Source organism: Schistocerca serialis, chromosome 2 (genome assembly GCF_023864345.2).
Source record: "Schistocerca serialis cubense isolate TAMUIC-IGC-003099 chromosome 2, iqSchSeri2.2, whole genome shotgun sequence".
NCBI classification, from domain to species: Eukaryota; Metazoa; Arthropoda; class Insecta; order Orthoptera; family Acrididae; genus Schistocerca; species Schistocerca serialis.
Genome location: NC_064639.1, coordinates 861,587,235 through 861,601,043, shown reverse-complemented (window position 1 = coordinate 861,601,043; position 13,809 = coordinate 861,587,235). Strand labels below are relative to the sequence as shown.

The window sequence follows — 13,809 nt, the reverse complement described above, 5'->3', positions numbered from 1 at the left end:
AAGGAAGTAGTCTCAGTGGCATCTTTAATTTGTACTAGTCTGGCAGTGGTATTTGCAGAGGGAGGCATGTTGGCGACATTTCCTCACATTGTTGTGTCCGTGGGAGGTGTTTCAGGGTCTGTGGCAGTGTAAGCTGGGGTGGTGATGGTGAGTGCACCATCTACTGAAAAATGGGAGGTGAGTCCTGCTGTGTCAGCTTCTAGTGGGCTAGGAGTAGTGTGCAAAAGCTGTATATGATGGTGCTTGCTCCCTACTGCATCCAATGTCGCCATTCCATGAGGTCACTGAATTGGTGGGAAAGAGGGGGGGAGGGGGGAGGGGTAGGCAGTTGTGTGGAAATGGTGGCATACACACAGGTGGCATAAGTCATTGAACAGTTGGTATTCGAGCTGCCAACCCTGGTCCAATGTTAAGCTGCTGATACGTTGAAAATGGTCATGACCACCACCTATCAAGTCACACGACATCATTGACAGAACGTAACAGTAACCATATGGTTTGAAGAGTGGCCCTATGATATCAATGTGGACTTGTTTGAACTGCCCCTTTGGAATCAGGAATTTACCAAAGGGCAATTGTGTGTGGTGTCCAGTTTTTGCCTGCTGCCTGGTCCCATGGCACACTCCTTCTTAACACTAGGCCAGACAAACCATTCCATGGTGAGGCATATGGTAGGGCTCATGCCCAGATATGCAAGGTTGTGGAGAAGGTCAAAAATTGTTCAGTCATACGGCTCTGGGATGACTGGTCGAACCTCTGCATCTGAAACATCACACCAAACTTCTTTGGTAATGTGGAGTAGTATGCATTGTTGCAATTGCAGTCTGGTGTCTGGTATGTTAAAAAACCTGTGGAGATCGACATCTGTTGTTTGTGCATTTCTGATTCTATTGGGGTCCATCAGGGCAGAGGTAGCTGTGATATGGGAAAGACAATCCACCACAATATTATCAGCATCCCTGATGTATTGCACATTGGTGGTGAACTGTGCTGCAAAAACTAGGTGACAGAATGTCCTGTACAGAATCTGCCAATGGATTGTGGAATGTGTTTTCCAATGGGTGATGGACTGTATATACAGTAAGGGGTCTCTCCTCAGCATCATCTTGAAAGTGATGAACTGCTTCATATATAGCTAGTAGTTTGCGATCAACTATGGACCGATTTTTCTTGGTATCAGTAAGTTTGCCTGAGAAAAACCTGAATGGCTGTGTGATTCCACTGTTTTCTTGCTGTAATGCAGGCCTGATAGCTTGATCGCTAGTATCAAATGCAGTAATTAGATATGCATTGGGCAATGAGTGGACGAGGGTCATAGGTGCAGCAGGTGTTCTTTTATTTTGTCATAGATCATCTGCATTTTCAGTGTCCAGTCAGGGCGTCATTAGATGTATTCTTGTCATGCAATGCTTGTGTGAGTGGTACTTAAGTCTTGGTGGTGTGTGGCAGTTGTATTCTGTAGAAAATTATGATCTCCAAAGAGCTAAACAGCTCTTCGTAGTTGTTTGTAGGTGGGAGGAGGCATATCAGTTCAGTTTTCTCAGGAGTAGGACACACCCTGGATGCATCATGTGTTGTATAAGAAAGGTCACATGGGGTTGCTGAAGTTGGCACTTGTCATCATTTATCACATCCTCCTGAGAGAACAGGTTATCAAGAACAATACACAGGTGGTCATTGTGACTTTCTCATTTTGCAAGAAGATTATGATGTCATCTAGATAAGTGTAACAAAAAGGCAAATTCAACAGTACACTACCAATAAATCTTTGCCTTGTCTGAGCAGTTTTTTTTTTCAATCCTTAGGGCATGTAGAGGAACTGAGAAGGACCAAATGTATCAATTATTGCAGTATTTGATATTTTCTTGGCTGCCATCAGAATTTGTAGGTATGCTGTTTTGTAATCAATGACACTGAAAATTTTTGCCCCAGCCAAGACATGGGAAAAATTGTGCAGCTCCAGAACAGAATAGGGATTGTGGTAGCAGTAGTCACCACATAGGTGCCAAGTACCATTACTTTTAGGAAATAGTTTAATTGGGGAGGCCCAAGCACTGTCTTATGGCCTGACCATGCCAGCTCATGAAAGTTTGTTCACTGCAGCTTTAGCTGCTTTAAGTTTGTGAGGAGCTGGACAAAGGTGGTGACAACAGACAGGGGGACCTGGCGTGGTGTAATGTGATGGGCTGTAGTACCCCGCATGGCACAGATTGTATGTGGTCTCATGGGGAAGTATGGAGTGAGTCCAGAAGGCAGAATGCAATGTGACTAGCCATCGCTGATAACATAACACAGCATTGTTTCGGGAGTGCACTGAAGTGGGGATTGTGACGCTTCAGTAAGCTGAATGTCCATAGCAGCAGCACTGTGGTAGTGATCGTGTTGATGTGGTGAAGGTCATCAAGGTGCTGTTAAGCTGCATGTAGAGATGTAGTGAAGTCCACAATTAGTCTCTGTAGTTGTTTATTATTGAGGCATGTGACCTGGTTGTCTTGGTGTAATGACGAACACTCAGCTGCCTTTAAGCGTAAATGGTTGAAAAGTGCTTCACTCTGTAGCTTCAGGTCCAGTGGTGTGTCAAGCAGCAGCACTGTGACCAAGGTTGTTGCTCTGACAGCAGGTAGTGTGTTGCTGACCACACAACACATTGACTGCTGGCCATCCTGTCATAATAGATGGGTAGAGCTGGAGGAAATTGGCTGCCAGGATTGGTTCAACTGTCTCTGCCACTAAGAGTGACCGAGGTACTTGTGTATCTGTTCTGAGGCTGATTGATGTCATTGGCCACACACATTTGCAGCAGCAACAGTGACACTGTAGCAGGTGCAAGAACAGGTTGTTGAGTGCTCACATCATCCCCAGTACCTACAAGGAAATATGTCTGCAGGCACCTGTCATGGACAGATACTTGGCAACCATCTGCCCATTGGAACACTGTATTGGTGCTGTTTTGTCATGGTGTGCAAAAGTGTCTTGTTAATTAAGAGTGGCCTGGTGCACTTATGTCAGGTCACTGTTCTAGTTTGGGTAGGTCCAGGGTTGTCTGCAGTGCTGTGCATCCTGCACAAATTTGGTGTGGTTGCGGAAGCAGTCAGCAGGCAATGCACTTGGCTCTTGTATGTACACAGAGTTGGGGCAGTGGCCAACTGGGGGGGGGGGGGGGGGACAACAACCTCAGCTGTCATGGTAGGTGACTGTTGTATACCCGAGCAGTGAAAGGCACCCGGGGTGGTAGAGGCGCGAGGCACAGACCAGTTTGGGTCAGTACAGCAGTTGTTAGGCAGTCCTTGGCTGTGCAGAATGTCAGGGTATCTCAGCCGGGATTGTGCAAAATCGGTTTTGGTGCAGGTGCACTGGGTATTGACTGCAGTGCATGGCTGATGATTGTTGATTAGAATGTGGTGTTCTAATTGTGCCTACATTCTGTCAGTGAGTTGAAGATTAAACTCCAGAGGGGCCTCCTCATGTGCTAATCTTGCTATCTAGATGTTCTCTGGCTGTTTTAGGAGAAAAAGTGTCCATAGCACATGATTAGGCAGTAGTGTTGGATCAATTAGAGCTTACAGGTGGCACCAGACCAAAGACCGCATGCTATTGCCCAAAGTAGTCTCATTGATGACAAGGTATAGCTACTATTCAGGTGTGTGTGTTAGTTATTGTACAAGTAGTGTCTGAGCCATTTAGTATTTATGAGAAACTGGAATATCAAAAAGCAAGTCACTAATATGGTCCATACTGTCTCTGAGGTGGTTAAGAAGAGTGGCTAACTTCTCATCAAACACTCACTGAGGACAAACCACATCTTGAGAGAATCTGCACAGTACGAATGTAGATTCAGACAGTGGTGGATGCTATGATGGCTGTCAGTGGTTTGATTGTAAGGCACCATCAGGAGGTGGACATGGCATAGCGTAGGAAACATGGGAGGTGCAAGAATGTTGGAGCATGAGATGGGTGGGAAATGTGGCTTCACATAGGGAGGTGCGTGAAGAAGCAATTCATGTTGTGGCACAGGTGGCATTGGCATCACATGATGATGTATGTAGAAGTTGGGTTGCTGTTTGTAGAATGGCTGCACATGTGAGTGAAGTTCACGGGCCAATGCAGTAGGTATGACTCTCCCAATGTTAGATGTCTCAGATGGTGTAAAATGTTTATGAGACTGCACATGAGGTTGTGGCACCATAAAGAAGGAAGGTGTGGCCATTTATTATCAACCGGCCCAGGCAGTATGTCATGGATTTCACACAGAGTCATTCACAATGTAGCTGACACAGATGTGATGTCACTCAAACTGGGAGTCAGCAGTATCTGACCTTGCCAAGGAGAGACAGTGAAAAACATGTTCATGGAGTCCATAGTTGTTTTTGGTGCTGGGTGTGAGTGATGCACATGCAAAGCACAGTGCTTGACTGCAAGGAGTCAGCTGTGATGCAAGGCATGGCTTGCACAGAAGGGTGTCTTAGTCTGTCTCTCAGAACTCACGTTTAATGGCAATGGTCGTAACTGAATTTGCAAAATAGGAATGCAGTGGTACTGAAAGATGATGTAAACCTTGAACATATGGTCTGCTAGCAGATGGATGATGAAACAGAGTAATGAAATGGTATGGTGTAGGCCATTGTTCAACCATAATGGCACTGTGGGATGCAATGGTCAGAGGCACTTAGTTTAACATTTGCTCTGGAGGTGGGCAGCCATTGTTTATTGCTGTTCTCTGCTGCACTTTTCTCTGAAGTACCAGGAACAGATTCACTTAGAGTCAAATCTGGAAAGTTTATCAGTAAGTCACTCAGTAAATTTGGCACTTGACATCAGTGGCTATGTGAGGTTGGTACTAAAATGTGTCGAAAAATGAAGGCATTGTCGCTATGTTGTTTAGCACTGTAGTACTGTCCGAGCTTTAGTGGATATAAAGCAGTTCTGCACACAGAATGTTTGTGGAATTCATGAGCAGTTGTTGAGAGATGTTGTCAACATTGCCAAAGAAACAGTGATGTTGTACTATTTGTAACTTCAGTATTCTTGAGGTGTAACTGACGCTTCGGATTTTCAACTTAACGATAAAATCACAGTGTGACACAGAAATTCGTGGTCACCACTGGGAGGAGTGGGGTACTATCGATCGGTGTGATAGCAGAATAGTCATACATTATAGAGGTATAATTTTCACACTGTTTACTTCTGAGCACAATATATATAACTTGTGTAATTGTTTCAAGCACATAGAGTGTACTAACTCTCCATATTTCGGGGACAGTGATCTTCCATTTCTCCAGTCAGAGATGTTATGCTGCCATGTATTTATAGAGCCACCTGATGAGCTTTTGCATTTAGTGCAGTTTAAGATAATAATCAGATAGGCAAGTAAAGAAAATAAGCACATGGATGGGAGAACAAACTGAAGTGGAGGACGTTATTATAGTCATAATGGCGATGATCAAGACATGTACCGGTAGTCAAGAACATAAGTTGTAGATGGTACATGGAATCTCTTCATTGGATTCAAGAAGTAAGAGAAGAATGAGAAGATGATCTAAAGGTGGGTAGGCGATGTTAACTAAAACAGAGGAGCAACATCGATCCTAATAGCTAAATACCATAATGCATTGAGATATATGGATGAAACTGTCATTTGGAAGTGGTTGCCGAATAGCTGATGATGACAACATTTCCACAAAGTAAAACAATGCATATTTTTGCTTATCCCATTCAAGTTACAAAGTAAATGAATCCAATTTTTAACTTAATAACATCTTGGTTTTCCATTTCTGTATGCCTATTTATTTTGTTTTGAATTGACAAACTTGTCATTTACACTTACGTGGTATTGTTCTGCATTATTTTTACAGGTGTATTTAAGACAAATAGAAAAATTGTCAGGGGAGGTTAAAAGATGGTGCTAACAATTTTCTGTTGATCATTATTGTAACTCAATACTAAAAAATAGTGTTTTGTAAATAAATGAGATGTTTCAGTGTGTTATATACTGCAAGTTGATTCTGTATTTCTAGATTTCCGGAAAGCTTTTGACATCGTTCCTCACAAGTGACTTCTAATGAAGCTGTGGGCCTATGGGGTATCATCTCAGTTGTGGAACTGGATTCGTGATTTACTGTCAGGAAGGTCGCAGTTCATAGTAATAGACGGCAAATCATCAAGTAAAACTGAAATGATATCAGGTGTTCCCCAGGGAAGTGTCCTGGGACCTCTGCTGTTCCTCATCTATATAAATGACCTGGGTGACAATCTGAGCAGTTCTCTTAGGTTGTTCACAGATGGTGCTGTAATTTACCATCTAGTAAGGTCATCTGAAGACCAGTATCAATTGCAAAGCAATTTAGAAAAGATTGCTATATGGTGTGGCAGGTGATAGTTGACGCTAAATAATGAAAAGTGTGAGGTGATCCACATGAGTTCCCAAAGAAATCCATTGGAATTTGATTACTCGATAAATAGTACAATTCTCAAGGCTGTCAATTCAACTAAGTACCTGGGTGTTAAAATTATGAACAACTTCAGTTGGAAAGATCACATATTTTGGGGAAGATGAGCCAAAGGTTGCGTTTCATTGGCAGGACACTTAGAAGATGCAACAATTCCACTAAAGAGACAGCTTACACTACACTCGTTCATCCTCTGTTAGAATATTGCTGCGCGGTGTAGGATCCTTACCAGGTGGGATTGACGGAGGACATTGAAAGGGTGCAATAAAGGGCAGCTCATTTTGTATTATCATGTAATAGGGGAGAGAGTGTGGCAGATATGATACGCTAGTTGTGATGGAAGTCATTAAAGCAAAGACTTTTTCGTTGCGGCGAGATCTATTTACGAAATTTCAGTCACCAACTTTCTCTTCCAAATGTGAAAATATTTTGTTGAGCCCAACCTACATAGGTAGGAATGATCATCAAAATAAAATAAGAGAAATCAGAGCTTGAACAGAAAGGTTTAGGTGTTTGCTTTTCCCGCGCGCTGTTCGGGAGTGGAATGGTAAAGAGATAGTATGATTGTGGTCGATGAACCCTCTGCCAAGCACTTAAATGTGAATTCCAGAGTAATCATATAGATGTAGATGTAGATGTAGATGCATTACTAACTTATAAATGTGAAATGAAGATGGCAATCTTCCATATTTTTTTCTCTTTTCTTCACAGGACTTCTGGTGATTTTATCTCTTCTTTTTTTTGCTGATTATTTCTACTTTATACCAAAATCAAGTCTTGCTGCCATAATCATAGCTGCTGTGATATTTATGGTAGAAGTCAAAGTTGTGGTCCCAATCTGGAAGACAAAGAGTAAGTATTCACATGCTAAAATATGTTAATTTATCCGTCAATGTGCAAAGGAAGACATACAATAAGAGTTTTAATCAAGTGTAGTCGAATTAATTGTCTAGATAAAAATGAAATCCAAGGCTTAAATCCATCTGCCTATATGACTGCAGTGTTTTAAAAATTTGCCAATACAAAACTATTAAAATCTGTGTCATGGAAACAAAAGCAATGACTGGAAGATCAAGTTGCTGAGAACCAAACATGCACTTTAACTAAAGGTTCATAAATTTGCCATGTTCTTGATGAGATCAGGGAGTCAGCTTGTGGTTGACACAATAACTTCCCTGTGTTTAGTCAAGCTGGAGAAGCAACATTTGATATTAATATGTGTGCCTCTTATCAGGCTATAGTATGATCTTAAACTCATTATGAAATCTGTTAACAAAGAAAATGTGTCAGTTGAAAACATTGGGTTTTATATACTGACTATCTAGTAAATCAGAGGAGACAGTAACAAGCACTGTGGGACAAGCATTAAAGCTTTTATAAAGAAAAGTTAATTCTACTGTGAGACTGTATTATTGGCTCCAAATGTTAAGATCATCACAATAGGACCACTGTACATAGAGCATATACTTATTCTTCAATATGTCAGATGTAGTTAATGCTGACAATATCCTAGGGTTTAAAAGGTTCACATAATTGTGTTTCAAATTAGTCTACATTTCAGTGATGTATTTTTCTTTCATTGGAGCTATGATAGTAGTGATTGTTACTAAAAGAGACACAACATATTAAGTTCTGTGTATGCTGCAATTGATGTTAACTCAAAATTTAATATATTTATCAATAAAGTTACAAGTCTCTTTGAAGAAACCTTTCCAAAAAAGGCAGTGAGAGAAAACCTGTTAAAATCCGGAAACAAGCCATGGATTACTAAGGGCATCAAAATTCCTTGTAAAACAAGAAGAGAACTATGTGCAGTGACCAAGAGATCAAATGATCCAGTAGGAATATGCACTATAAACTCTACAATAAAGTTATGAATAAGACCATACAAGCAGCAAAGAACATGAGCTTGAAGACAGAAATAGATTACTCGAGCAATAAAGTAAAAACTTTTTGGGATTTTGTAAAGAAGGAAACAAGGAAAAATGCAGTTTGTTGTGAAAATATCCAAATAAAAAGTGAGGGTCATCTTGTCAGCAATCCGAAAATAGTTGCAGACACATTAAACAAACATTTTTAACATTAACAAAAAAGAATAGATTTACAAGACTCCATGAACGAAGCCATCAACCTTTTGAAAGCCAGAGTGTCTACCTCAGTACAACACATGAAGGTAACAACAGTCACTGTTCAAGAAATTGGAAGAGTTATTAAATGTCTGAAAAGTAAAATCTCTGCTGGGATTGACAATATTTCTAAAAAATTATTAAAATACTGCTGCAGCCATGTAAGTAAAGTCCTTTGCCACATTTTTGATGCATCACTTAAGCAAGGAATAGTTCCTGAGAGGCTTAAGTATGCCGCTGTAAAACCGTTGTACAAGAAGGGAGATAAGATGGGTGCTGCTAACTATTGGCCAGTATCACTACTGACAGATTTTCAAAGGTTTTAGAGAAACTAATGCATGCCAGGATAGTTAAGCATCTCAGGGATCAAAATATCCTCAGCAAAAGTCAGTCTGGATTTCAGAAAGGTTTGTCAAGAGAAGATGCAATATTTGCATTTGCTCGCAAAGTTTTGGAATCTATCAACAAAAAACTAAACGTGGTTGGGATTTTTTGTGATGTAACAAAAGCATTTGACTGTGTCAGTCAAGCAGTCAGACACCAGATTCTTTTACAAAAAGCTGCACATGTCAATATAAGTGGTTCATCAGAGAAATGGCTTGACTCGTACCTGTCAAACAGGAAACAGAAGTTGTAGTGGATAGTCAAAATGCAGTTTCATTATCTTCAGAATGGGGTACCATCACATGTGGAATGCCCCAAGACCCAGTTCTGCACCCCCTACTTTTTATTATCTTTATAAATGATATGACTCTCTGTAAGGAACATTGTAGATTCACCATTTTTGCTGATGACACTACACTACTTATTGATAATTCAGTACATAAACTTGAGGAAACAGCAAATAAGGTTTTAAGTGAAACAGTGAACTGGTTTAATATTAATGGTCTTTCTTTAAATTACACCAAAACAAACTATGTTCAGTTCCACACATCATTCAAAGATGACGAAATAGTAGTGTTTGGTGAGCAGGTGATAACCAGGGTGGATACCTCAAAATATCTAGTCTTGCATATTGACAGCAAACTGAATTGGTCAAGCCACATCCTGGATCAGCAACTTACACATTTTGCATTATTTCTTCTTATACAGGTATGGAAACCATAAAATCAGCCTATTATAGTTATTTTCATGCCATTATGCCATATGGATTTATATTTTGAGGTAATCAGTCACAGGCTAAAAAAGTACTGTGTGCACAAAAAAGAACCATAAGTATCAAGTGTGGAGTCCATCCCTGGAATCATTTTAAGAAACTTGGAATCCTTACATCCACTGTGCAATATACATATTCTCTTAGATGTGCTTCATAAGGGAAGAAAAATTCATTTTTAAACTGAATAGTGAGTATCATAGTCACGACATGAGAAGAAAACATGATATCCACTAGGAACAGGCAAATCTAAGTATTGTACAAAAAGGAGCCCATTTCCACTGGCTGTAAGATTTTTAATGCCCTCCCTTCAGGAATTAAGTGTTTGGTAGAAGATGAGCTCTTGTTTAAAAAAACTTTAAGGCAGTTCCTATTAGAAGGATCACTTTATACAATAGAAGAGTTCCTGAACTACAGTGTTTAGCATTCCTTGTATTGTTAAATGCAAATATGTGCCCAAATCTATATTTGTAATCCTGACTATTGTTTATTGTAAACACATATTCTGCAATGGGTATATACGGTATGCATCTCCTGAAAGAAAACTTTGCTTAATAAGCAGCTTGCCGGCTGGGGTGGCCGAGCAGTCCTAGGTGCTACAGTCTGGAAACGCGCGACCGCTACTGTCGCAGGTTCGAATCCTGCCTCGGGCGTGGATGTGTGTGATGTCCTTAGGTTAGTTAGGTTTAAGTAGTTCTAAGTTCTAGGGGACTGATGACCTCAGAAGTTAAGTTCCATAGTGCTCAGAGCCATTTTAATCATTTTTTGCATAAGCAGCTTGTCCACTCTTTGGAGCTAGCCAGATGATAATGCTACATGACTAATTCTAGGTTACATAACTACTTCTGTGAAGTATTTATGCTACACTGCATTGGTTTCATTACTTGATTATAATCTGCAAAATCACAATATTATTTCTTTCCAGAAAATGATCTTATTCCTGGATTTGCAACACTTTTTGCCTGCCTGATACTGCAACTGGAACTGGGCATCCTCGTGGGAATTGGCTTGAATGTACTATTCATTCTTTATAACGTTGCACGCCCAAAAATAACAATTGAGACAAAGAAAGTAAGCATTTACAGTTTGAAATATATTGCCTTATCCTCATCTCACTTGGTAAAAGTAACCTAACAAACGTATTCAGACCAATACAAAACTTAAAAGTGAATTCTGAGCTTCCTAAACTAATATCATACATTACTACACCTTTAATATTGACAGGGGAAAATTTCACAAAAGACAATGTATGTAACATGACAACTGAAATTCTAGGTTATTCTAAATAAATTATCAAAAACATGTATTTGAGTATAATTTTGGAATGAAGCACATGTTAATAAATGTAATTGAGAGATTCAAAAGGATATAGAGAAAGGTAATTTCTGTTTCATCACAGTTGGCTGATAACTAACACAGATAGGAACAGTGGGTGTATGACTCAGGAGTTAGGCTCTGAAGAAATTATTCAAGAACTGAATAATGTATCAATAAAAATCTGCAAAACAGGATACCCAGATGAACTGCTGTACATAATACTACATATCCACTAAAAAGATTTCCATCATAGATGATCAACATGTCCACCCCATTAAATAAAGATATAGGAGAAAATGGGGATTTTTAGACATTTTAACTAGGAATGAAAATATAAGTGTAAACAATGAATGTAATGTAATGATAACAACAAGAGCTGTAATAACTCTTAACATAGTTAAAAGTCATGGGAAATGAAGCAAAAGAGGTAGAAGAGGAAACCACTATAAAAGGAACACAAACACATATCTTTTAGGCACGTGAAGGTTAATGGGGCCATAAAACAGATGGATGCTCAGGGTTTGGGATGTTAGAAAGGAAGGGATGGAAAAAGAAAAAAAAATGGTGTAAATGAAACTCTGGTGACTGACAAAGCAAGATTTTATTGTAGATGGCATTTGTTCTCCAAAGTTCCAATTCAGTTTTACCAACTTCAGTTTATTTCTGGAAAGTCTAACATTTTCTTCCATTTCCATGAACAGTCAAACTTTCATCTATTTGAAAAGTAACATGAGAATATATTGTACACATAAAGTGATAACTCTTGCACTTTCTATAAGTACAGTAGCTTTTTTACATGAATAATTACTAGTAGCATTTTAACAGGTTAACAAGATTCTCATTAATGACAAATTTTTCATTCATTTCAGACTGCAGAGGGCACTGACTACCTAGAGCTCACTCCGGATAGGTGTCTTATTTTTCCTTCTGTTGAATATGTACGCAACCTGGTGGTGAAGCAAAGCATGAGGAATGATATGCCTGTTGTAATTAACTGTTCACATATATTTGTATCAGACTACACCGCAGCCAAGGTAATAACTTATTTTATCCTTTCATTAGTACATTTCTGTGAACAAAAAGACACAGTTCAATGCCTGCAGTTCATTTATGCATGAGCTACAATCCACAGAGAGTGGGATAATAAATTAAAGCAGTAACCACATGAGGGCAAATGTACATAAATCCTCAAGCAATCTTGGAAGTGAGGCATTACATTTGCTTTGGTATCAATGTGTTAGCAGAAATTGTGGCTGACACACTTAGCACCATACCATATACTGGTAATGTATTAGGTGCTGTTTATCTCCAATTTGTGTACAACAAATTAACCACGCTACTGGAGAATATTATCCTTGCATAAATACAATACATTTGCAGGTTGCCAGTTGGGGAATCACCTCAGTTTCTGCACCCCACATGACAGTACCTAAAACAAATGTTTAATTGAAAAGGGGCAATGAAAAATGTATACGAATAAATGGTAACCCCAATGAGCATCTCATGAGCTGAAAATGAAATTTCACTTGGGATAATTGTAAATTTACCAGGAGACAGTCTGGCTGGCCTTGTATTACCTCCAGGAGGCAAAATTCTTTGTGGAAGTGCCATGTAAAAGTGGTATAAATTGTACTTAACTTTTAAAACTATTACCTTGTATTTTAGGGAGAAAAGAGGGACAAGCCAGATAGATTGGAATGGAGGGGCAGGTACCTCAAATCCCAGATTGAGCAGAATGTACCTGGAACATCATGTTCCTAGGTTCCAGCCTGAGGAAGGCACTAACAATTGTGAGAGCTAATCATTGTTTTTGGTAAATTTTAAATCTGTCTGTTGGCAACACCTAAAATTTTGCTTTTGACACAGAAAAATTGCCCACCATGTGGGAACTCACAGTTCAGTTGCTGAACATGCTCATCACCAGGACTTAACGAATCTATGTGCCTCAAGGAACCAGAGGCCACTTGAATCCTCCCACTCAGCTGTACTTTCCTTGTAAAGTTGAGATGGGAAATTGCACCCACTACATTCTCGCATATGACAAGCTATCTGGCTAAGCCTCTACTAACAGTCCTCCCTTTTCCAGTAATTGTGGGGCGTGTTTTTTAAGTAAGGTCCATTTGAACATAAGAACACAACGAAAGGTTATTTCAAAAAAGTAAATTTATTTTCAGAAAGTACATGCTTCACTCTATTTTTCAACATAGTTGCCATGTTTGTTCAAACACGTATCCTACCTCTCAACCAATTTTAAAATACCCTCTTCATAAAAACTTACCACCCGCTCTGATAACTAAGAGTTCACTGCCATTTTCACGTCGTCATCATCACTGTAATGGTTGCCACTGAGGTGTTGTTTGAGGTGGAGGAAGAGATGGTAATCGCTCACCACAAGATCAGAACTGTAGAGTGGGTGGTCTAAAACTTCCCAGCCAAAACCATCAAATAAATCACAGGTCTGACCTGCAGTGGGAGGTCTTGCATTGTCATGGAGAAGGACAATTCCCTTTGTCAGCATTCTGCATCTTTTGTTTTGAATCTCTCTGCATAGCTTTCTCAGGGATTGTCAGTATGCTTCTGCATTGATAGTTGTTCCTCGTTGTATGAAGTCGACCAACAAAACACCATGCCTATACCAAAACACTGACGCCATTATTTTGCACTGGGACAGAGTCTATTTGGCCTTCACCTTTACAGGTAAGTTTGTGTGTGTCTCCATTCCATGCTCTGTTGCTTCGATTCAGGCGTGATATGTAAAACCCATGTT

The 13,809-nt window shown here is 39.7% G+C and overlaps 1 protein-coding gene across 1 annotated transcript in view; it reads left to right on the top strand.

The window, feature by feature from the left end:
• Nucleotides 1-13,809, top strand: part of LOC126455954 (sodium-independent sulfate anion transporter-like) — a 67,331-nt gene that overhangs the window by 39,947 nt on the left and 13,575 nt on the right. Inside the window, exons 7-9 of the mRNA XM_050091711.1 lie at nt 7,158-7,298; nt 10,651-10,796; nt 11,912-12,076. Of these exons, the coding sequence (XP_049947668.1) occupies nt 7,158-7,298; nt 10,651-10,796; nt 11,912-12,076 (452 nt within the window). The remainder of the gene's footprint in view (nt 1-7,157; nt 7,299-10,650; nt 10,797-11,911; nt 12,077-13,809) is intronic.